This window comes from Marmota marmota, unplaced genomic scaffold (assembly GCF_001458135.2).
Source record: "Marmota marmota marmota unplaced genomic scaffold, marMar, whole genome shotgun sequence".
Taxonomy (NCBI): Eukaryota; Metazoa; Chordata; class Mammalia; order Rodentia; family Sciuridae; genus Marmota; species Marmota marmota.
The window spans coordinates 29,751,400-29,777,436 of record NW_026000240.1 but is presented as its reverse complement, the minus strand read 5'-3'; the positions used below and the strand labels follow the sequence as shown (position 1 = coordinate 29,777,436).

General features: G+C 45.9%; 1 protein-coding gene across 1 annotated transcript in view; it reads left to right on the top strand.

Moving 5' to 3' along the window:
* The first annotated feature begins 392 nt into the window (after positions 1-392).
* The window catches only part of Bfsp2 (beaded filament structural protein 2), a 27,591-nt gene continuing 1,946 nt past the window's right edge, over positions 393-26,037 (top strand). The window contains exons 1-5 of the mRNA XM_015487309.2: positions 393-473; positions 5,715-5,871; positions 6,898-7,059; positions 21,572-21,703; positions 25,567-25,787. Of these exons, the coding sequence (XP_015342795.2) occupies positions 424-473; positions 5,715-5,871; positions 6,898-7,059; positions 21,572-21,703; positions 25,567-25,787 (722 nt within the window). The 5' untranslated portion in view covers positions 393-423. The remainder of the gene's footprint in view (positions 474-5,714; positions 5,872-6,897; positions 7,060-21,571; positions 21,704-25,566; positions 25,788-26,037) is intronic.

Genomic DNA, 26,037 nt, shown 5'->3' with positions numbered 1-26,037 from the left:
GATTTCATCTCGACGGGCTTCAGAGGCATCTGTGATCGGATAGTGTTAACAGTTGCTAAGCAAAGCCAGTGACACTTTGTCTTAAGGAGTCAGAACTCTTCCCAGGAGAGTCAGAGCTCCTCACTGTGAGAGGGGCTGTGGGCAAGTCTGCCTTTGAATGATCCTTTTGTTCCAAAAATCAAACTCTAAAAACTCCTAAGAGACATCCAGAAGTTGGGCCTTCTAATGTCTTCCTCCTCCCCCTTTTCAATTAATTCTAAAAACATGTAGGGAAATTAATTCTAAAAACATTCGCCTGGTGAAAGGTGCTTCCTGTTCCCCAGAGCCTCTGTGTCCCACGCAGGTCACAGTGGTCAGAAACCTCACCTTCCTTGATGTGTGTCATTGCAGGTGGGCGAGGCCGTTCTGGAAAATGCCAGGCTCATGCTGCAGAATGAGACTCTCCAGGCAGGTGCTGATGACTTTAAAGAGAGGTAAGGCTCTGCAGCAGAGGGGATGTCCCCTCCACGCCCCCAGAGTCCTGGGCAACACAGACCACACTGTCCTGGTATCCACATCCATCCTCATGGGAGGCTGGGGTAAGATAACAGAGGCCCAGGAGACTCCAGATCCATAAATGTTAGGCCAAGGGCACTTGGTTTAGAGCAGGGTTCTCAAGCTCTTGGGTGCATCCTGATCACTCTGGGACCTTACAGAAATCACCGACTGCTGGGCCCCACCCTGAGTTTCTGATTCCAAGGGTCTGAAGTGGCACCTGACATTTCCATTTTTAATGAGTTCCCAGGTGTGCTGATTCTGCTGCTCCTCACACCATACTTTGAGAAACACTGGTTTAGAGTAAGGGCTTGCAACCCTGGCTGCATATTGGAATTACCTGGATACCTAAAATACCAGCACACAAACCCCAAGTAATAATTCAATCAAAATCCCTGGCAGTGGGGCCTGGGCTTCAGGATTTTTAAACCTCACAGGTACCTTACCATGTACCCAGGCCTGAGAACCGCTGATATAAAGTTTAACACAGTATTTCTTCATGTGTGATGTGCATAGTATTTATGCAGGTTGTTTTAAGTAATATAAGAACAAACATTTTATTTTTAACAGTGATGTATTTATTCTTATAGTTATCTTCTGTTTATGACCCATGAGGTTATTTTCCCACTATAGTAGCACCATTTAGAGTAGCAACTTAAAGTTTATTTTATAAAAGAGATTTTAAACTTTAAGATTTACTGGGGGAGGGGCTACCAGGGGTGATTAACCACTGAGCCACATCTCCAGCCTTTTTTGTGTTTTATTTAGAGATAGGGTCTCACTGAGTTGCTCAGGGACTCGATAAATTGCTGAGGCTGGCTTTGAACTTGAGATCCTGCCTCAGGCTCCTGAGCTGCTGGAATTACAGGCAAGCACCACCATGCCCAGCACATTTACTTTATTTTATTTTTTGTGGTGCTAGGGATTGAACCCAGGGCCTTATGCATGTGAGGCAAGCACTCTACCAGCTGAGCTACCTCTCCAGCCCAAGATTAACCTTTTCAGTAGCTACATTTAAGGAAAAATAGAAAGTAAATAGTGATTCGGGGGGATATGCATTTAGAGCAAAATCATATAGAAGAGTGAAGTTTGGGAAACAGTGGTCAAATGGAGAAGCAAAATGAGGAAGACCTTGAGGGAGAGCATCCTGGGAGCTGGGTTCGTGGATGGGCAATGGGATTATTTCAAGGGACTCTTCCCCTAAATTGATGAAGACAAGAGAGGAAAAGTACATGGTTTGGAGTCTCCACAGAAGAACCTGATCCCATTACCATCTTATCTAAGGATGAGGACACCTTAGGGTAAACTTGAGAGCCCAGGTTTCTCCATCTGCTAAATGTATCTCCATTACAAGTCACCCTGGGGTCAAGGAAATTCTCAAACAGTGTGGCTGGGTCACCCACGTCCCATTCAGAGCAGCCCCATGGAGTGAAACCAGCACCCCAGCCTCTGACAGCTATGCAAAGAGAGACTCCAGTGGACATAAAGCCACATGCAGTAACTTTTAAATAGCAGGTATGGTGGCACACACCTGTAATCCCAGCAATGTGGGAGACTGAGGCAGGAGGATCACAGGGTTGAGGCCAGACTCTGCTACGTAGCAAGACCTGGTCTCAAAATATAAATAAATAAATAAATAAATAAATAGGACTGGGGATCTAGTTCAGTGGTAAAGCGCCCTTGGGTTCCATCCCCAGTAACACAAAAATAAATAAATGAATAAATTTAAAATGGAACTTCATAATAGTATGAAATTAAGGGAGGAACTGGCTGCAATTTATTTCATTCATTCATCCACTGACGCATTTATTTATTCACACACACACACTTCTTCCACGCCACAGACTAGCACATGACACACCAAAAAGCGAGGACTTGGTCTATTTCACTTCTCGCTATCACAGTGCCAGGCTCGAGATAAATGCTCCACAGATACTTGTTGAATCAATAAACGAATCAATTCAACAAATATTTGAATGCCAGCTCTGTGCCCGGCGCCATGCCAGGTGCTGGGAATGAGGTGAACGGGACGTGGTTCCAGACCTCAGGGCCAATGGTAAAGTCGCCGTAGGGATAATGACATTGCAGGATGGATGAGCACAGGTGAGGAAGGTCATTTAGCTCTGCCAGGTGATACCCAGTTTGGGTCCCAAAGCTCAGGTAGGAGTTGGCCTGGCCACCGAGAAGGCACACGTGTAAGGACAGAGGTGGGGAACACAGATAAGGCTGGAAACCCAGAGAGAGGCCAAGTCCTAGGAGACCTTGTCAGTCCTACCGAAGATTGTGCCAATATAAGAGCAGCGAAACCCACAGAAAGAGTGGATGATGAGCAGTGACTCATGGAGACCAGATTTAGCTCTAAAGAGGTCTCTGCATTGATGAGAGATATGTGATTTATTTTGAGACCAGGTCTTGCTAAGTAGCAGAGTCTGGCCTCAACCCTATGATCCTCCTGCCTCAGTCTCCCACATACGCTGGCAAGATGCTCCCACAAGGCTAGCAGGAGAGAGGGGACTGGGCCAGGACTGGGAGTTGTTGGGAAATAAGGTGGATCTGATTATTAAGGAGGCTGAAGTCCTCTGATCAGAACACTGACCCTGTGTGGTTAATGATGGTCACTCTGGAGCCACACTTAGAGGAGGCAACTCGGAGGCCACTGTAGTTCAGGCACAAGGTGTTGAGGGCCGGCTCAGGACGGTAGCCACGGGCTGACTTAAGCAACCATCTAAGAAAGTATCGGCAGGATCTGACAATAATCTGCATACCCAGTCTGAAAAGAGGAAGCAAAGGTCAATTCCAGGTTTTGAACCTGGGCTAAGGAGAAGACCTGTGATTCTATTTACTGAAATAAGAATGGAGGAGGGAATGCCTGTCCAGCTTTCAGGGCTACGCGACGAATTCAGAGCTGAGTGGTGGTGAAGGAGCCCAGGAGAAGTGGCGGGGCTAGGCCAGGCCGTTCTGGGTGTCAGGAGCTCAGAGGTGCTCACTGAAGACTTCAGGGTGGAGGGATAGGGAAAGAGGGGAGCAAGAGAAGGCTAAAATCTTACATCAGCCTTGGGGGCATCACAGGGCATTTTGAATCCTTAGAGAAATTGAAAAAAAAAAAAAAGTCTATATGGGACCTAAGGGCACAAACAAATCCCGATTGACAATACATTCCTTCCTAAATAATACATTCCGGTAGAAAATCTAATCCTACAGAAAGGGGTTCACAAGAATGCTTCAGAAGCCACCCCCTGAGAGCTGATTCAAGGTGCAGGTCTCCTTGATCCCTTCATTTAACTTTTTGTTTGTTTGTTTGGTTGGTTGGTTAGGTTTTTCATGCTGGGGATCCAACAAAGACCTCTACCACTGGGCCACATCCCCAGCCCCGCTGACAGGTCATACAAACCCAAGAGGGACCGTGAAGACTAAGGATGGCAGAATTGGCATTAAAAATGACCCCACCACACATTAGAACAATGCGCCAGTGAAACTGAAAGAGGACAGATATCAACTTCTACTTTGGGGTTGGGGGAAATCGGGCTTTGAGGAGCTCTGGTGGAAATGCTCCGGGGTTCAGGTTGACAGGAGGTTCGAAATGAGTCAGCAGCAAACACGGCGGGTCATCAAATGAGCAAATGTGCTAACAGACGAAAAGCCACAAAATCAATCTTGGGGACCACGATGAAAAGAATTCGAGTCAAACAAAGGAGCAGAGGGCCTCACAGGAATCTGAATTCATCCAGCAACATCTGGAGTTCAGAGTTCAATTCTCTTGTTTCATATTTTAAGATAGACACAGACCAATAGAAGCATTTCTGATTAGTCCACAAATATATCTGAAGCCTAAAGTGGGGTGCAGGGAACGCAAAGAGGGGAAGGCCGCAGTCCCTGCCCTTGACGATTACGTGGAAGCCATCTACCTGAGGAATGGAGGAAGGAACTGAAAACATTTAATCTGAAAAAGAAAAGGCTTGTGGGGATGGGGTGTGGGGGGAGGACACTAAATATCTGTAGGACTGCCAATGGAAGGGTCAGCGGACCCTGGGTGTTCCAGATATTAGAACTCAAGAGTTTTACAGGAATCGAGATTTAAACTCTTGGAGGAAGCAATCCAAAGATGGAAAGGTGACCTTAAAAGGTGACAATTTGGCCAGCCCTGGAAATAAGCAAGCAGAGGCTGCAATGATGGTCTGTCAGGAATGCCATCGAGGGATTGTCACGGGGCAGGGGTTTGTCTGTGGAGCTCTAAAGTCCCTTATAATTCTAAGACCCTAAGAGGCTTCCTGGAAGGAGCAGTGTGCGACTCCTCCCTTCTGGGGAACGGATGGAGGTCAGGTGTGAAGTTTGCATGTCATAGCCAAGGAAGGGCGGGAACCGCACCGGGAGAAATCGGCAAAGATGGCAGGTAGTTTCTAGAAAGAAAGTTCTGCTGCAAACCAGAGATTTTGAGAACTAGGATTGAAACAACACAGAGTAGGCAGTTTAGATGTGTGTGTGTGTGCATGCACGCATGAGTGTGCATGTACACACACTGGTGCACACGTGCATGTTATTACATACGTTGTAGGTGTTTAAAACTCTGGATATTTCATATATAAATCCTAGCTTCCTGCTTCTCTGGAAGAGATCTGTGTTGAGCCCCTTCCCACACAGTGGAGAGAAACTGGGCAGCAGCGCCCCTATAGGTTAACATCGAGTTCTGCAGTGTACTTCCACCCCCACCTTTCCCTTGGGGTCCCTCATCCACATTCCCCATTTGGGTTTGCAGCCACAGCTGGGAATTTCAGCACAGTCCCCATTTGGGGATTCCCCAGCCTGGTCCTTAGCAGGACCTCAGTGATGTCCATTAAATGGTCCTCAGGTGAAAAGGAGGACAATTCAGGACAGCGATGAGGATGCTGGACCCCTTACAGGGATCTGAACTCCTGGACAAGCCTTCCCTAGAGGGCTGAGCTCCAAAGGCCCCAGGAGGGTGGCAGCCCATGAAGCCAGCTTACCAGATGTTAGCTGCGATCACTTTCATGTTAGGAAATTGACCCTGGAACAACCAACAGGGGTCTCAAAGTTATTGGAACAAATAACTTTTTAAACATTCATTGTCTGTCCCATAATTGGCCTTCTGGTAGTCTCTGTAATCTGATTTTTTTTTTCTTTTGGGTCAGCCAGATATGCTGATTGAGTTCCTTTACCTGCAGATATGAAAATGAGCAGCCATTTCGCAAGGCAGCGGAAGAGGAAATTAGCTCTCTGTATAAAGTCATTGATGAAGCTAATTTGGCAAAGATGGATCTGGAGAGTCAAATAGAAAGTCTGAAAGAAGAACTTGGCTTTCTGTCAAGGAACTACGAAGAGGTGGGTGGCACCGGGATGGCAGGGTTGACCACAGGGACAAGGTGCTGGCCTGGCCATAGCCACCAGAACTCCTCTTGGCCTCTCTGCATTATTCACTGCCTGCCCAGGTCTGCAGGGAAAAGACCAGTGAAATACTATCAAATCCTCGAAGTGGGTCAGGTTTCCCTAGAAGTCAAAACTCAAATGGCTTCGGGAACCAGGATGCTACATAAATGAGGGAAGCCGCAGGTCTAAGCTGAGGAGAGAGAGAGAGATGGAACCTGTTTTGACTGAAGGGTGTATTTCCTTCCCCAAAGCATTCCACTCCAGATACTTTTTCAACCCTGTCTAGGATCAACAAGATAACTCTGAGCTCAGACCTAAACTGTGGATCACACACACTCATGAATAAAACTAGGTCAGATCTTTGAGTGACAGGACGAAAGGACACCTTCTACCGTCACTTGGTCCAGTTCCCCCAGCACTGCACTGACTCTAAATCACCTCATCACATTATTGTCTGGTCCACCATTTAAAGTTCTTCCAGTTAAAAGAATCCAAACCCACTTAACAACACTCCCATCAGGAAGTTCCTCTTTGTGTCCAACCTAAGCTAACCAGCCACTGTAAGCCCACTTCCTGCTGCTCCTATCTCCATCATTTCAGACCACGCTCTGACAGTAACCCTTTAGAGACTCCAAAGTTATCCTTAAATGTCTTTTAGCCTAGCCTGACTTTATGCCTAAGTATTCTTGCATACTTTGTTTTTGTTTTTATTTAGTTAGTTATGTATTTTGATTTTTGCTTGGGGCCTGGCCTTGTGGATATGGCCTTGGGCATTTGTAATGCCCAAGAAATGCACCCTTGGGAAGGGAACATGGTTCCTATGCCAGGAGGAGGAATAGGGACTTTGCCCGTCTCCATAAGACCCATGTTTGGCAGAGAGAAGCAAAAGTCCTGTGTGCGGGGCCGGCCTTCTGCTGGCTAGAATCCCATGGCTTTGCTTTTTCTCCTGGAACTTACCTGGGGTGTTCTTGTCGTTTTCAGGATGTAAAGGTGCTGTACAAACAGCTCGCAGGGTCTGAGCTGGAGCAAATGAATGTTCCCATGGGCACTGGTCTGGATGGCATCCTTGAGACAATCAGGATTCAGTGGGAGAGAGACGTTGAAAAGAATCGGGCGGAGGCAGGAGCCCTGCTCCAGGCTAAGGTAAGAGGCAGGGCCAGCATCCTGCACCCAGCCCCTCGCCCAAGGAGCCCAGGCAAACATGAAAGGCGTCATCTTGCAGGAGAAGAAATGCAATGGCTGAGCAGCAAGCTCAGTCTCATTTAACATGGAAAAAATACAAATTAACATATTAACTTTTTTTTTTCAGTATTGGGGATTGAACCCAGGGGCACGTGACCACTCAGCTACACCCCAGAGCTCTCTTCATTTATTTTTTTAAATCTTGAGACAGGGTCTCCCTAAGTTGCCCAGGCTGGCCTTGGACTTGCAATCCTCCTGCCTCAGCCTCTGGAGTCTCTGGGGTTACAGGCGTGCACTAATACATGTAAACAATAATGATTTTTTGTGGACCTATTTAAAAGCAGAAGATGGTTCAAATGATAATCCCAGCAGGTATGCAGAAAAGTAGCTTTTTTGCTGGGTTATTGAAGAGCACAAACCAGTATAACACCCTTGAATAAGGGATTTGGAAATATATATCAAGAGCCTTAAAAGCTCCATATCTACCAGCTGAAAAACCTATATCCTTAAAAAAAAATAACTGAAAATATAAGGGCTGGGGTATAGCTCAGTGGTAGAGTGCTCGCCTAGCATGCACAAGGCCCCAGGTTCAATCCCCAACACTGCAATAAAAAAAGAAAATACTAATAGTTAATGCCCAAATACACTCACTGAAGCATTATAAAAGTGAAAGGAAATGGGAGCCAAAGTATATACATGTTTGATAATAGGAGAGAGGCTAAGCCACAAGCTCACTATGCTGTGTGCCATAAGATAGAAAGCAGTCCTTAGGAATGGCATTTACAAAGTATTTACGAGAAGATGGGAGAATGTTCATGGTAAATGAGGAAACAGGAAAAAGCAGAATGGTATATTCTAGGGGCCAACGAGCTTTTTTGAAAGGACTAAATAGTAAATATTTCAGACTACAGAGGCTGAATGGTCTCTGTTGGAACTGCTCAGCTCCACTACGGTAGCATGAAAGCCACCAGAGACCAAGGGAGGGACAACCATGACTGTGTTCCAATAAAACTTTATTTACAAAAAAAAAAAACAGGAGCTTAGCCCTGTTTGGTCTTCTGGTAGCCGTGTGTCCGTGCCTGGTATGTGCAATAGAGTAAAGCATTCAAGCAAGTCCACAACATCACAAAAGAAGAAGAAAAGAGAAGGAAAAGAAAGAAAGGCCTATTAATGGTATTAGCAGTGGTTTTCTTGGAGTAACAGATTATTCTGACACTTGGAGGTATTTTTTTCTTTTTTGGTTTTGACTATTTCTCAAATTTTTCTTAAGCAGTAAGAATTATACTCAAGGGGGGGAAAGCAACTTTTATTAAAGTCTCACGAACAGCAAAGGAATTAACCAGAAAAATAGAATGCAGAAGATTGTTTTTGGCCGGGAGGGGTTACTGGGGATTGAACTCAGGGGCACTCAACCACTGAGCCACATCCCCAGCCCTATTTTGTATTTTATTTAGAGATGGGGTCTCACTGAGTTGCTTTGCACCTCACCGTTGCTGAGGCTGGCTTTGAACTCACGATCCTCCTGTCTCAGCCTCCCGAGCCACTAGGATTACAGACATGCACCACTGCGCCCTGTGCTAGAATATAGATGTTTTGTTCTTCCCTTCTCTGTCTCCCACCCATTCTTGGTGCTGAATTTTGAGGCAGAGGATGCAAAAAAGCAGAAGAGCAAGGAGAATGCAAAGGCGTGGGGACAGACGGTAGCTGTTTGAGTAAAGGCCAGAGGGCCACCTTGGTGCTCTGAGTTTTCAGTCAGAAGTTCTAATCCTGGTTCCCCAGCAGAATTACCTCAGAGCATTTTCCAAAACGCCAGTGCCTAGGCTCCATTCCAGAACAATTAAATCAGAAGGAGTGGAGGGACTTTGTGGTTTTTGCCAAGCTCTCTGGATGATTCTAACACGCAGCCAGGCTTGAGAATCAGTGATGGTTACAAAAGCCACCCAAGGAAACCAGGAGAGCCCGTTCTGTGCTTTCTTCTGCCACGCCCCCCACCCCCACCCCGGACCCCCAAGGACCAACAGGAACCAGCAATGATCTTTCCCAGTTCTGGAACCCCCCCCATTTTCACTAACCCAAGAAACATCTTATAATCCCCCATTCCTCCACCCCTTGGCCTTTTTTTTGATAACTTCTTTCCTTTCTGTTCATCAATTCCTTGAGCCAGGTCACTACCAACACTTTCTGTGGCAAATGGTACCCAGCACCTCCAGAAAATGACCCCCCCATACACTTCTGCCCAAACTGGTAGCAGATATAGACCAAGGAGGTGAAGTGAGGCCAAACCATGGATTTAGCTTTGCCTCTTCTTTTGAGAAACATGTGATCGAATCCCATTCCCTCTTTTTAGAGGTAAGGAAACTTGAGACCCAGAGATCACAGTTGACTTTCCAAGGTTCCACAGCAAGATGGTAGCACCAAATTCAACCCCCCTGGCTCTTAATGCAGGGATGTTTTTGCTTCATTGGTCTGCATGGTTTCTTTCCTAGCTCTGTTCCCAAAGCTAAATCCCAGAGGCCCAGTGGGATTTGCAATTTTACAACTGTCCCAGCATTGCTGGGATGTACGCCATACTGTAGTAGCCTTTTCTTTGGCAAAAGGCAGGGCCATCAAAATTATCAAAACTAAATCCTGCTAGCCAGAAGTAGTGGTGCACACCTATTATCCCAGCGACTCAGGAGGCTGAGGCAGGAGGATCCCAAGTTTGAGGATCAGCCTCAGCAACTTAGCAAGACTATTATCAAAATAAAAAGGGCTAGGGGTTTGGCTCAGTGGGTCAAGTGCCCTGGTTTCAATGCCTGATCTGAGGAAGGAAGGAAGGAAGGAAGTCCTTAAATCCTGCCTATTATGAAAAAAAGAAAAAAGAAACTGGGCATTATTATTCACACCTCACCCCTTTGAGAATCATTACCAGTCCAACAGTAACTCCAACATTAATTCTGAACAGATTCATTAGTGTTTTTTTAATAGAGTAATCTGAAAGCTACATCTCAGAGAAAACAGACAGTTCTTGTTTTCGTTTGGCCGGGGCTTCCTGGGCCTCTTGCAGAGAGGCAGAGCTCAGAAAATATTTGCAGAATGAGTGGATTCCTCTGATCATCAACAAAGATCAGAACTGACAGCCAGAATTCCTCCAATAAATAGTTTTGTCAGCTGCAGTTCTGCCCTCGGCGGCTGACATTTGCCCGTCCTGAGCGTCTCTTGTCTGTTTCTTGGCAGCAGAGCATAAATGTGAAATGGCTTAGCGCACACGCCGGCTTTCAAAAGCTTTTGTAAAGAGAATGCAAACATGCATTTAATTACCTTTCAGCCCAAGGAGGCTGAAAATTAATTAACATGATTAATTCATGTCTTAGTTTAAGTTCCCCCAGAAGCAGATCTTGAGACAAATATTGGAAGTGGAAGCAGTTTATTGGGAAGTTAGTGAGCGCAGGGAGGAGACCCACAAAATTCCCGGTAAAGGAGAAGCAGAGAGGGAGCCAACAAAGAGTGTATTATGAAAGCAGCTACCCCCTGGAGATTGGCGCATAGGCCCAGGGGGATTCTGGGAAAGGGTCTAGACTGCAGGAGGGGAGAGGCTGGGAGCTGGGGTATTAATGCTCTCTCCTGTCAGTCCTCCCCCATCTGCTAACAGAGTGACCTTTCAAAGGCTTCAGGGAAAGCTCTCAGACAGAGAGGCAGAATCCAGTGGGAAGCCCAGGAAGCGCTAAACCTTGAGGACCTGAGGGATGAGGGCAGGTGCCATGAGCACCTGCTACAACCTATCTGCCAACTCTTTTCTGGTTTTTAATTGTTAAAACTAGTTCTGGCCAAAGTCAGTACAGTGACCACACTCCCTTCAGCCAGGGTGGTCTGGTGTCAGGAACCTCGGGGGTCCAGGATTCTGAGCTGTATGGTTCAGGGGTTGCAGAATCAGGCTGGTTCAGAGAATGCATGTTCCTGAAGTCTGGCTCTTTGTTGTGTATTTGCTGTGGTTTCCTAACTCCAGGTACTTAGGGATACTCAGGAACTTCAAACAATGTGCTCCTACTCTCTAGACCTCCTGTTTAGCCTTGTGAAAAAAGAAAGAAAAAAAAAACTTTATTTTTCTTTTGCACATGCTCTATCACTGGACTACATCCCTAGCCCTTCATATATATATGCTGTAAATGGAAACAATATCTTTATTTTTTTTTAATGTGGTGCTTAGAATTGAACTCAGTGCCTCACTCATGCTAGGCAAACACTCTACCACTGAGCCACAACCCCAGCCCCTCTTATTTGTTATTTTGAGATAGGGGGTCTCCCTAAGTTGCAGAGGATAGCCTCCAATTTGTGATCCTCCTGTCTCAGACTCCCAAGTTGCTGGGATCACAGGTGTGTGCCATCACCCCCAGTTTAAAACTTTCCCCTTATGCTCTCACACAACTTCTGACACTCCTCCTGCCAGAGGACAAAATTACAACTTTGTTTAATGATCCTAATCGCCTTTATTTTCAATTCCAGGCTCAGGCAACACATCATTTGATAAGACAGAATAGTATTGTGGTGAGCAGAGGAGGTTGGTTTTATAGACAGAAAAGGGTTGAAGAAAGCAGAAATAACAATAAAAAAGTAGATTGGTCCTTTCAAAGTTATTTTCCTTGGGAAACCGGACCTGGGAGACAGAACAATAGAAAAAACCACCGATTGGTAAGCATCAGGTAAAGATTACAGCAGAGAGAAGAAATTCATTATCATGTGAATCGAAATGGGTTGGTGTGGGGAAATTTGGCTGCTCTCTCTCTAATCCTGATGATTTCTCTGAAGGTCAGAAGCAGCTTAGTTTTAGCTTAATGAGGTGGAACTTTAGCGTGAGTGACTCCATTTTGATTTCTAGCCTGGTCTGTTGGGGGCGGGTGCAGGAGTTTCATCTAAAACAATGTCCTCCTATCATTTTGATTTAACACACAAAACGTGTAGTCTCCAAATGCCAGCGGGGTGTCCCACAATTCAACTCAATTCTGACACCCGAGTTGCCATCAGGTCTCACGAGTTAAGGGCTCAGTCCCATAAGAATGCCCTGTCGTCGTCACAGATGACAATCACAAGTCTGGACCTCTTCCACTAATGACCAGCTGTGTGTGGGACCAAGAGCCACCTTCCCAGCACCTGTTCCCCAACTTGGAAGTTCAAGCCCCACACTTTCAGGGTTTTGTGCAGAACTCATTTCCTGGGTAGGATCGATCAGATCACCATCGTTGATTCAGTCTCTTTTTTTCCCTGGGACCAGGGGTGGGGCAGAAAGTTCCAATCTCCTCATCACATGAATGAATTTCCCAAGCCACCAGCACCCCGTCCTTAAGGGTAGCCCCAAAGACATCTCCTTAACCTAAACTCAGGTGTGGCTGAAAGGGGTTTGTTAGGAATGACTTAAGAAAGGACACACTCCTTTAACCTTTAACAACCTGAGCGATTTCAGGCCCTGGAGACAAAAAGTAATTATAACAAAAGATGCTTCCACGGCTTTCTTTGTTCTTTTCTTTGGTGCTAGGGATTGAACCTATGGCACTTTATCAGTGAACTACATCCTCAGCCGTTTTATATTTTATTTTGTGACACGGTCTCTGCTAAATTGCTGAGGTTGGCCTGTGAACTGCCCCAGGCTGGTTCTTATTACTTAGGAAATTGTAAGGATTTTAAGAGTTCTGCCCAGGAGCCAGGGACAAAGCCCAAATAGGAAAAATATATATTTCTCATTGTATCACAACATCACACCATGGAATGCATTCCCAGGTCTGTAGTCAGGTGGCCTTAAGAAGACCACCTTGAGGCTGCATGCAGTGACACATACTTGTAATCCCAGCAGCTTGGGAGGCTGAGGCAGGAGGATTACAAATTCAAAGCCAGCCTCAGCAACAGCAAGGTGCTAAGCAACTCAGTGAGACCCTGTCTCTAAATAAAATACAAAATAGGGCTGGGGATGTGGCTCAGTGGTTGAGTGCTCCTGAGTTCAATCCTCAGTACCAAAAAAAAAAAAGACCACCTTAAGTTGAGAAATCACCAAAGGTCTTGCTGTCATTCCTAGATTTTTAAACTGAGGCGTTTCCATTTTATGGAGGTACAAATAAAAAAGAGAAATCTAATGCTCTGCCTTTATGTTGGCTGTGTTGAGATATCTTAGCACCCTTCTTCCCTAAAACTTTAGTGGAACCTGTGGGCTCAGACAATCATTCCATCAATCATTGTTAAAAGGCCTAGCTGGATGTAGTGGTGCACACCCGTAATCTCAGTGACTCAGGAGGCTGAGGCAGGAGGATCACAAGTTTGAGGCTAGGGAGACTCTGTCTCAAAATAAAATATTAAAAGGGCCAGGGATGTAGCTCAGTGGTAAAGCCCCCTAGGTTCAATCCCTAGAATCAAAACTTTTAAAAGACCTAAAATTCAGGAATAAAACTAATAACAGGGTGAGAACCATAAATCTTTGACATCTGAACAGTAAACCTTTTCTGCTCATTCAATTCTCATGATAGGGCTAGGGATGAGGCTCACTGGTAGAGCACTTGCCTAGCATGTGTGAAGCTCCAGGTTCAATCCTTAAGACCACCAAGAGAAAAAAGAAACAGAATCAGTACAAATTCTTATGACAGCCTCATAAGCAGCAGCTATTTTTTTTTGGGGGGGGGGGTTACCAAGGATTGAACTCCGGGGCACTGGACCACTGAGCCACATGCTCAGCCCTATTTTGTATTTTATTTAGAGACAGGGTCTCACTGAGTTCCTTAGCGCCTCACTATTGCTGAGGCTGACTTTGAATGGGAGATCCTCCTGCCTCAGTCTCCCAACCACTGGGATCACAGGCATACACCACCACGCCCGGCTAGCAGCAGCTATCTTACTTCCCATTTTACCAGTGTATGGAATGGGAAGGAAAGAAGGAAAGGAACAGAGAGCTCCTAGCTTTTCCATGTTTCTGCCAAGGTTTTCTTTCACAGAATGCTGCCATTTCAAAGGTCCATAGGACCAACAGGAAAATGACGCTCTGGGGAGCCAAAAAAGACACTTTCAAGAATATGATGCAAATTTCCTCTTTCCTGTGGGTGCCAGTTCGTGATGATGAATAGAATCTAGAATTTCTTCCAACTGACCTTTTTCTTAAAATGTGTGATCTTCCTGGAAACAGGCCACCCAGCAAGCTCAGGGCTTCCAAAGTCTCTGAATGAAGCTGTTTGGAATTCAAAAGGTTGAACTTCCCCACAGCTATGGCTGCACCCATGTGTTCACAGGAAGCCCTAAGAAGAATTGCCTAGCATTTCCATATTTGCTTACGTTGTAGAGAGCTTGGCAAAAGGGCCCCAGTTTACCCTTTTTTTGGCACTAGGAATTGAACCCAGGGGTACATAGCCACTGAGCCACATCCCCAGCTTGTTTAATATTTTTTATATTGAGACAGGGTCTCTGTAAGTTGCTTAGGGCCTCACTAAGTTGCTGAGGCTGGCTTGGAACTCAGAAATCCTCCTGCCTCAGCCTCCCAAGATGCTGAATTACAAAGCGTGCAGCCCTGTGCCTGGCCCTTTATTTAGTTTTAAAATCATTTATATTTTTACTTTAAAGATAACACATTGACTTCATTCAAAATTCAAATGTACAAAAGTGAAAAGTAGCTTACAATCCAGTTCTTTTCTTTGGAGTGAATTAATGTTATTTTCTTGTGTCCTTTAAGAAAAATTTTATATATATATATATATATATATATATATATATATATATATATATAAATCCACAAATTGTAATATTCAGACCAGATTACTTTACAACTGTATGATATTATATCACAAATTATATCACTACAGATTGTAAGTCAAAACCAGCTCACTGCCTGTTTTTGCAAATGAAGTTTTATTGGAACACAGCCACACACACAGTCATTTACATATTATCCATGCCTGCACTTTCACTGCATTAGCAGAGTGAATGGTTGCAACAGAGACCACATGACCTGCTGAGGCTAAAATATTTACTCTCTGGTCCTTCACAGGAAAAGTCAGTGACCCCTGCTCTGGCTAATGGATGCCCCAGAACCCATTTAGCCTCTGTGCTGTTGATAGCATGCAGGTGGCCTCCAATCTTTTGTTGTTACAAGTAAGAGTATAGTTACTATAATCTATAATTTTGTACATCCATCATTTCCAAAATATAGCAATGGATCTGTTGGATAAATTCCTTGATAAGGAATTTCTGGCTTGAAAACCGTGTGTCCTGGTAACTTTGAGAAGCAAGAGCCAAATTACCCTCTACAAGAGTTGCAACAATATACATTCCCATCAGAAATATTTGATTACCCTTTTCCCCACATCCTCACCAATATAGTACATATGCTCTTTGCCAATATTTTAGGTAAACAATGCTTATTCATTCTATCTCTATTTTGTATTTCCCAAAAGGAAGGTGGAACATCTTTTGATATACTAGGCTTCATACATATTTGCTTCTGTATGTACTACTGGCTCTTATCTTTTGCCCATTTTTCACCAGATTTTGTATTTTTTAATTACTGATTTGTCGTGGTTGGTCCTATGATATAAGTTGCATATATGTCCCCAGTTATTTGTCATTTTTAATTAGTTTATGGTACTAAACTAGTTTTCAAGTCATAGGTTAGCCAGTGAGGAAGGGTTATTACAAAAATACTTTAATTCAGATTTCTCCAACAATTATTTTAAGAAGGAGAATCTATTCTTCTCCCTCATGGCTGAGCTTCTTCTGCTACTTTGATCAATATAGTGTGTTTTCTAACGACCCAGGCAGACTGGGAGTCCACAAAGCCATTTTCTCATCTGTATTTAGCAGCTTTCTCAAGAGGCTGAGACTTGTTCCTATGCCCCAAAAAAGAGCAGCTTCAACAGATAGGCAGTTCTTTTTTATTTTTTTCCCACATTTTTTAATAGGTGGCCAGGCAGTTCTTATATAAACTCAAGGAGAAAATTATGCTTGCCTACTCAGGCCAGCTGTTCTGCCCGTAATGAAGTTTTACCCAGTGAGATACACACTTCTTTTCAATTCCTGCTGAGGAGGACCCGTGTCACCAGAGTAGACTGAATGCCATCCAGCCTTTTCCCAAATAAATCCTACATCTAGCTAGGGGAGATTAGGAATATGTGTGCTACCTGTCAACAGCTGTCCTTAACTAAACACATAACATCCCATGACTGTAAAGTGATATTCAACTGCTGTAATAATGGTAACTGATCCTTCTAATGTGAAGATTTGGTCTAATTCCATTCCTGGTATATTCTCCTCTTCTTCCAGTTCCTAGCAGGTACCTGGCACAAACTGTAGACATTCAATAAAAATTGCTGGGTCTGGTGGTGCATACCTGGAATCCCAGTGGTTTGGGAGGCTGAAACAGGAGGATTGCAAATTCAAAGCCAGCCTCTGCAACTTAGCAAGACCCTGTCTCAAAATTAAAAAAAAAAAAAAATGGAAAAGGCTGTGGATGTGGCTCAGTGGTAAAGCGCCCCTAGGTTCAATTCATAGTTCCAAAGAAAGAAAGAAAAGAAAAAAGAAACTGTCAAGCATATTCTAGTTGTAAAAAACCATGTTAGGATCCCCCGGTGGGGGCGGGGGGAACAGGGGAGAGGTTGCCTCTACATACAAGGTACCCCCAATCTAATGTGGAGGTTGCTAGGGTAGGGACAGGAGGAAGGAATGGATAGAAAAGCCACTGTTCCCCAGGGCAGAAGGAGACACCCAGGAAAGCAGTGCCATCAGAGCATTTATTGAGCACTTAGCAAAGGCCAGTCACTGTTCTGTGCACTTGACAGGTCTAGATGGGTACTGCCATCAATGCTCTCAACTACTAGGCTGAACTACACAGATCACAAATACGGAGGAATTCTGATTCATCGTTAGAAGGAGCAGGTGAGCCAGACATAGTGTCACCTACCTGTAAGTCCCAGCACTTAGGAGCCTAAGGCAGGACCATCACTTGACACCAGGAGCTTGAGACTAGCCTGAGCAACATAGTGAGACCCTGTCTCAAACAAAAACAAAACAAAAAAAGGGCTGGGGTAGAGCTTACTGGTAGAGCACTTGCCTTGCATGTGCAAGGCCTGGATTCAATCCCCAAAACCACAAAAAAAAAAAGTCAAAAATAAAAATAAGCAAGAGGTATCTGTTGGGATATGAGCCTGGGGATGCCTTTGTCCTGAGGACTGAAGATTATGCCAGACTTCTCTCAGGATCTTTCCAAACTAACCAACGTTCCCTTCTCTTCTGTAAGCTAAGACCAGGAGCCCCTGGGCCTCCAGGGGACCACTGCTTCCCCTTTGCCTATGACAGGGAACACAGTGAGGTTAGTATGTTCTTGTGAAATCTGGGAAGTGTGTAAGAGCCCAGACAGGCAGTTGCTCTCTGCAGCAGAACAACGTTCTTAGAAGGATGTTGTTCACCAGTTGCCAAAACCAGAGAGCTCCGGTGACTTGCTCAAACCCACAGAGCAACTGCTTGGGGGAAGGCAGAAGTCACCTTGCAACCCCCGAGTGGCCATGCTGGGTACAAGATCTGCCAAGAATCCACCAGCTAGTTTAGCATCTGGGACCTTCACCGCTCTCCCCACCCTCTGCTTCCTCCTGAGCATCCACTCTTCCCTAAGGCTGGTGGCACTTCTTCCAGTTCAGAGTCATGGCCAAGGCTGTTGGAAGAATGGCAAAGGTGGTCAGCAAAGTGGGGCAGGTTTGGAGATGGCTCTATTTCCCTTTTCTTCCTACACTTGTATTCCCCAAAAGGCTAAATCTCAAATACTTGATTATGATTAAAATTTTTGAAATTTGAAAATCTTTATTTTACAATACACATATGTACCAGGCATGGTGAGTGGTGCATACCTGTGATTCCAGTGACTCAGGAGGCTAAGGCAGGAGGATCACACGTTCAAGGCCAGGCTGAGCAGATTAGACCCCATCTCAAAATAAAAAAATAAAAAGGACTGGGGATGTAGCTCAGTGATGGAGCATCTAGTCTTTAGAATGTTTTATCCCCCGTACTACCACCAAACAACAACAACATCATCATCATCATCATCATCATCATCATCATCATCATCATCATATCATCATCATTTGCTCTCCTGCCCCAGAAATATAGATGGAGTGCAAACATGAGCAGCTCAGCTCCTGCACAGAGGAGCCATGATTTCAAGCTGGTTTCAAAGGTTGGGGACCAATATGTTTGAATTTCATCACACACTCCACCAGCTGCCCTGAGTACCTACATACAGGGTCCTGTACCCATCCTCAGGGACTAAGATAGCACACCTACTACTTGATCCAAGAGAAGAAATCTGGAGGCAATGGGTTGAAATGGAAATAGAAATAGAGTTATTATAATAACCAGAAAATATGAATCTAAAAATCCATCGGGAAAAAACAAGTACTTTTAGGTGAGTTAAAGCTACTACTCACTTGCACTCTGTTGATTTGAGGCATGGGATACAATATTAGATGACATTGGAGCTCAGAGTGACCAAATGAATTTTTTTTCTCTCTTTGAGGATTAAACTAGAAGAAAGTCTGTCCAATGCTGGCAGGTCTTTAACACCTCTGTTATTAATCTCACCTTTCAACAAATAGAAAAATAGACCTAGAGACTTGGCAGTTTAGCAGACAATGGTGGCTAAAATGTAAGAGTATTGGTTTTTGATTTTATTAATTTTTCAGTTATCTCCTATCAATGGCAGGTGAGGCTGTCTTATCAGTTTATATAGCAATCTAGAACTTTGCTTCCATGGACCTGGTGTCACCTGAGAGTGAGAAATGCAGATTCCTGGGTCTGCCTCAGGATCTCCTGCTGCAGTCTGGCTGGGCAAAATAACCGGGAGGTGACAAGCAACTTGAAGGTTGAAGCAGGAACTGCTTTATTGCGGGAGAACTCAGCGGGAACTGAGCGAGAACTCAAGGTAGCAGGAATCCAAGGTAGTGGGGACCGCTTTATTGCGGAACAGCAGAGGTGTATATACCTAACTGATTACACACAGCTCGACTCAATTAGCATCATCTAGATACAGCAGTCAGCCAATAAGGAATCCCCACCATCGAAATGGCTCGGCGGCGTTGCCTCACAAACCACTCCTCCTGGCAAACTGCCAGGCGCCACCTTGACTTGATTTGCGGTCCCCAACAATCTCCTGCCTCAGAGCCTGCATCTTTGAGATCCCAGGTGATGCTCTTGCTCAATAATGTGTAAGAACAGAGCGATCCACCTAGTTTTAGGGGAAGGCCCCTCCCATTTCAAAGGTCTTCAATGGATGGATTGGCAGAGACAGCAGCATTCAATACTGGTTGGAAGCCAAGCTCTGGGGTCCTGCTGGACTTGCCTCCTGGTCCTGTCCCTATGGGCCATCTGATCAGGAGCAAATAACTCAATCTCTCTGCACCACTGTCTCCTCGGGGACAATGAGAATAATAAGGGCATTTGCGTTACAGGGTTGTCAAGGTTACATGAGAAAATAGACCTAAGGCTGTTAACATGATGCTCGGCCCAGAGTGAGCACCTTATGCATATTAATTAGCCATAGTGGTCTTCAGCTCCCAGTGGTTTTCACACACCCATTGGTTGGCTATTGTTACTTTTAACATATAGAAAACATATGCAGCCATATTTCCATGCTTTTAAGCTTCTAAAAAGCTTCTATAATCATAAAAAAAAAAATGGATGCCCCGGAGTGACCCAGGAGGTACTCATACGATTATCATTCTTCTTTCACTGTCGCCTGCATTCTGTGGGCAGGGAGACCTTGGGGGACTGAAGGATGGCCATTGGCTGACCAGTAGAGCTGGCCCCACCTCTGCTCTCCTTCAGCCACTCCCAGGCCTTCAATGGTCACTCTTGGGAGCTCTTTGGAGCCTTTGAACAGCAAGATCTGGAGATACTATGACTGAGATAAGAGCCTCTCAGCGTGGGGTATCTCAGCCAGGCAAGGAGATTGGACTATTTTTGTATTCTATAAATAATGTTCATATGTGGCAAAAGAAAAAAGTAGTAAATTCAGGAAGTCAGTAACCTAGAGGAGAAAATGGGATTTTTCCCCCTCCCACATCATTGACTGGGAGACAGTCCATCAGACTGCATTGAAGAAAATGAGGGGGTGAGCTCTCATTTTTCACCTTTTCCCAGCAAAGAGGACCCCAGGAATCTGCATTTCTCACTTCTTGTTTTCATAGTTGGTTTTCACAAGGAAACAGAGACTATCAGATTAATGGAGATCAGGATGGATGATCCCTTATCTAAGGACGATGTGGGGGCAGCTGGCACTGTCTTCTGGAGCTGGAAGGGATGACAGGTTGTCTGAAGGACAATTTGGAAGCGCTCTCCAAAAATCACAAATACATGCCCTTTAAGCCAGCAATGTAACCAGAGAAATGCCCCCTCAGAGAGACATACCTTGGGGTGTAAAATGAGGAATGGAAGGTAATTCTTTGCACCATTGTAATGGGGGAAATTTGGAAACAATCTAAATATCCATTAGTAGGGACTTTTAAATAAATTACAGTTCTTCCAAACAAGACAAGGCTATGCAGCCATTAAAAAGAATGTATTCTGGGATGGGGGTGTAGCTCAGTGGTAGAGTGCTTGCCTCATATGTGTGTGTGTGTGTGTGTGTATATGTATAATTTAAAAGAAAATAATGTAATCTATCTCTATAAACTGATGTAGAATAATTCTCAAGATGTAGTAAGTACTGTGCTAAAGCAAGGGAGGGAGTGATCCATATTTATTTTACAAATACAACCATGCTCCGTATAACAATATTTCAGCAGATGATGGACCCAATATGCAATGGTGATCCCATGAGATTATCTCACCTAGTGACATCAAAGCCATCTTGGTGTTTGTAAGGGACATTCTGTGCTGTTCACACAACTGCATAGATTGATGTCACATTACTCAGGACATATCCCCATCATTAATCAACACATAACTATATGAAATACGGCTGGAAGGAGGTGAGAGAAATGGGAAACAGGAGAACTGTTTAATTAGGGCACAAGGAGAAAAGGAGATTGTCTACCATCTAGTCTTTAGAAGGTTATTTCATTTGCATTCTATGTCTAAACTAAATAGAACTTTTTTATGTACTGGTGAGGAAGCCAGTAAAGAAGAGGGATTTGTTGTTGTTGGTGGTGGTGGTGGTGGTGGTTCTGGGGATTGAACTCAGGGACGCTTGACCACTGAGCCACATCCCCAGCCCTTTTTAATATTTTATTTAGAGACAGGATTGCTAAATTGCTTAGAGCCTCATTAAGTTGCTAAGGCTGACCTTGAACTCACAATCCTCCTGCCTCAGCCTCCCTTTGGATACAGGCATGCCCCACCACACCCCGCTGAGGAGGGGGATTTTTAAATTGGACAGGGTGTTTCCTCTGGTTAGAGGCAATCAGGGGATTAGGAAGCCTGGGAAGGGAGAGGGATCCAGGCTCCTGACTCATCCTTGCTCACCCTGAGACCTGCCTCTCCACAGCAACACACAGAGGTGGCCTGCGTGTCCCAGACCCAGGAAGAGAAGCTGGCCGCTACCCTCAGGGTAGAGTTACACAACACTTCGTGCCAAGTCCAGAGCCTCCAGGCCGAGACGGAATCCTTGCGGGCTCTGGTAAGTGGCCAAGAAGAGCCCTGGCATTGCTTGTGTTAATTATAACCCTCGACTGACAGACTTTAATCATGCACATGGGTCACCGTTTGCAAAGGAATCCCATCTCACGGCACACGACTTTGGAGTCTGAAAGGTCTTCTGACTCCCAAGGATCATCAAAGATTGAATCCTAACAAGTACAGTGGACACCGTAGTGCCCACCAAGACATCCCTTAGTAGGATGCTGCTGGGAATGTTGGTGGCTAACACCCACAGCTGCCCCTTTTCAGCAGCCTCATCCCCAGAGAATGGCCATTCATCAGACAGAAGGATCCTGACCCCAAAGGTCAGGATTGACCTGACCTGACAGGGGGGTGTAAAAGCCCAGCCCACTTGCTCCAAGGTGGAAAGGTTCACACTCCAGAGCTTTCCAGCTGAGCCAGGTCCTGACTCAGCACCTTCCCCTTCCCTGTTCTGCTTTCCTCTCCCCTCCTTTTCCTGAGAACAATCTGTTATTTATAGGAGAAGGAATGACAGGTTGTCTGAAATTCCAATATCCTTGTCCCAGGCTCTAGTTCTGAAGAACTCAGCCTAAGACCTGCTCCCAGACTCATTGTGCTCTGCAGGCGGGACTCTTGCAGTTAATTAATTTTTATGAAAGTCATTATAGTCAGTCCTCTGTACCCACAGGTCCCACATCAGTGGATCCAACTAAACCTGGACTGAAAATATTCTGAAAACAAAAATTGCACCTGTACTGCATATGTACGGTTTTTTTTTTTTCCTTGTTGCATCCTAAACAATACAGTATAACAAAAATGCACAGAGCATGTACATGGGTTAGGGATAAAAGACAGGAGGGTTGCATAAGTTATATGCAAATACGACACCATTTTCCTTAAGGGACGTGGGCATCCACAGATTTTGGTCTCCCCAGCTGTCCTGAAACCATCCCCCTGCAGACACCAGTGGCCACCTGTGTTAATAATGCTGCAGTCCCCAAAGGACTGAAGTTCTATTGGGGTGAGTCAGGCATAGCTCCTCCAAGGTGCCACTTCCGGGAGCCCTTGTATTGCTCTACCCTCAAGCACTGTCGGTGCACGTCCGAGTGTGTAAAGGAGTTGGTGCATGTAATCCTCGTGCAGCTGAGAGGCTCTGGAGTCCAGCAAGGCCAATAACAGGATCTGCGTCAAGGCAAGGGGATGAGAGGAAAGGATCTGAGGACAGCAAAAGCAAGAGTAACGAATCAGCCAGGTGTGCTCCACCGCTCAGCACCTATGTAAATGGCCAATTCCTGCATCATATTTTCCCTTCTGCAAGACGGGGGTGAAGTCACGATCCACCCACTTCTCAGTGTTTCCGGGAGGATCCCATGAGAGAATGCACATGCACGTGCTCTTCCTACTCCATGCCTCACATTGAAAGACATATTAGATTCCTAGAACTGAACCAAGTGCTTTGAGGACACAAGACTAATTAGTATCCAAGGGACTTCAGTGGAGGAACTGATATAACCCCAGAAATGAGAGAGCTCGGCATGGAAGTGGGTGGCAGGTAGGGTGATCACCCCCACGTGGGAGGGAGTCAGCCGCAGGCCTCCTGGTCAGTGTGGCAGAGAAGGTAGAGATGGGCAGAGTTAGGGCTGGGGTCTGCAGGGCTCCATGCACCACGGCGTCCACCTCTGACTCTACTTTTCTAGTAGGTACAGCAGTCCTATGGGATTGGGGACTGCTGCTCAGATGCTAGAGGGGGTGTGGCTGTGTGACCCCCTCTAAGCCTCAAGTGAGGGTCCACTCTGTTTGGCGTATCTATCTGGTGGCTTATGACAATAGGGAATCATTTGTTCCCTCCTCCTGTGATTTAGGCAGAGTTCTGCGGGGATAGCTCTTCTCTGTTCCAAGGGCACCTGTCGGGGCTGGGACACCCAGGAGTGGCTTCTTCAACTCACATGTGTGGTGGTTCGGTTACGCATCTCCTTCTCTAGCTGTGTGACCTCTCCGGGTAGCTAGCTGGGGTCTCTCATCTCATAGAGTCTCAAAGTCTCAAAAGTCTACTTGGACTTCTGATGTGGCATCTGGCTTCCCTCAGAGATGGAGCACAGAAGCTACCAGGCCTCTTGACACTTGGGTTTCAAAGTCCCTGAATATGGCTCAGACCCACATTCTCTTGATGAAAGCAATGACAAGACCAGCCAGCTCCAACAGGAAAGGAGATAAACCCCCCTCTTGATGGAATAGCAGTGACAAGGTCACATTGAGAAAGACCGTGTGGGATGGTGATAATGGTAGCAGCTGCCTTTGGAAATGTGATCCACTGTAAGATCAGAATAGTAATTTACCTCATGAAGTGACCAGAAGGATTCGTTAGGTAATGCATGTCAAGCCCTAGTGCTGTGCCCAGCACAGAGGGGTCAGTCAATAAATGGCATCTATTATTATTTATCATATAAAATTATAACTAATAGTTCAGTTACCCCGAGTTGGCATGATCAGCCACCCGGTGACCTCATTTAGACCCTTTGGTCCTAACTTTTGGGATAAATGTGCACCCCAAGTCCCCACTGCCCACCTAAACTTCAGATGGCCATGCTGGCTGGACTTTCAGTCCTCTTTGCCACAAATGCAAGCCCCAATGCTGCAGACTGAAGTCTACTCAACATTCACTAAACCAGGACTGGGAGGAAGTCAGGCACAAAAGCCACAGACAGGTGCCATTTTGCTTTCTGGAGGGTTTAGAAATCCAACAAGTCCCTTCAAGTCTCCAGAGACCTGGGGACTAAGTGATCTTCTGTGAGTTCAGTCCCCTGCTGCGGAGCTCTGGATGAGGTGAAGCAGAAGAGACAGAAGCCCGGACCTGGGCTCTGGACACACACTGTGCTTGCTGTGTGGGGAATGTTCACAGAAGCAGGGAGATGAGCAAAGAGGCCACTAAACTGACCCCAGGAGAAAGGTGATCCTGGGTCCTGGAGTCTGGGAAGGAGAAGACACAAATGTGAAAATCTCCCAGCCCATACAGGAGGGAAGCCCCAGAGAGAGTGATGATTGCATTTCCAAGGGAAGAAAGAGCTTTGAGCTCCCACTGATTCAGAACCCAGGGGGCCAACAGATTCTGAAGGAAACCACAAGGCGCCATTTGGAATACCTTGATCTGAGGTCTGAGAATATATTTCCAGGAAGAAGTTCAGTACCGCCCACAGCTGGGGGGACAGGGTGCCAGAGGTTCCCAGGCAGGAGTCATCAGCCTAGGGAAGACCACTAAAATTTCAAATGAGGTGAGAGATCAACCAGCCGCACCCCAGGCTGGTGGCTCAGAGGGGGTGGGGCTCAGTGAGAAGCCCACAGTGAACGAGCTGGAACATGCTACTGAAATACTAGAAGGAAATGCTGAGCGTGGAAGGCCAGAGACTCCATTCCAACTGCAGTGGTCTGGGAGAGGGCGCTGGAGGACACGGGTTCTAACCTAAGGATGGATGGCCCGGCCTCAGGCACTAGAGGGCAAGGGCTCCGGCAGCATTCCAGGACTAGAGGAGATTTTTCTTTGAAAAACATCTTGTGAGTCCTCTCTTCTCTCTCCTTTCCCTCCCCTTTCCCCCACCCCTGCCTTTTTTCCTTTCTTCCCCCTCCTTGCCATTAAATATATATATGCACAGATAGATGGACAGAGATCGAATCACACTAAACCAAACGCTGGCCTCCTGACAATTCTTAATTTTTCCGTGAGTCCACGGAGACGTTTGCCCATCAGTATCCAAACAGTCAAGGCCATTGTCCTGAGGACTGGGCAGCCCCGGCCAAGGCAGCCCAACCCTCCTCCCGCTCTGCACCCCCGCCCCTCCAGGACCCGGCCTGTCCGCCCTGGGCGTGAACCAGGTTGCTCTTTCGTAGAAACGAGGCCTGGAGAACACCCTGCATGATGCCAAGCACTGGCACGACATGGAGCTGCAGAACCTGGGCGCCGTGGTGGGCCGACTGGAGGCCGAGCTCCGCGAGATCCGCACGGAGGCCGAGCAGCAGCAGCAGGAGCGCGCGCACCTGCTGGCCCGCAAGTGCCAGCTGCAGAAGGACGTGGCGTCCTACCACGCCCTGCTGGACCGGGAGGAGAGCGGGTACGTGGCGGCTCCTCTTCACGCACAGGGAATGCACATGCGTGCATTAAACATTATTTTTTCCCCAAACTTTATACCAGTCATTAAGGGCGTGGTGGCACATACCTGCAATCCCAAGGGCTTAGGAGGCTGAGGCAGGAGGATCTCAAGTTCAAAGCCAGCCTCAGCAATTTGGAGAGGCCCTAAGGAACTCAGCAAGGTCCTGTCTCTAAATAAAATGCAAAAAAAAAAAAAAAAAAAAAAACGGGGG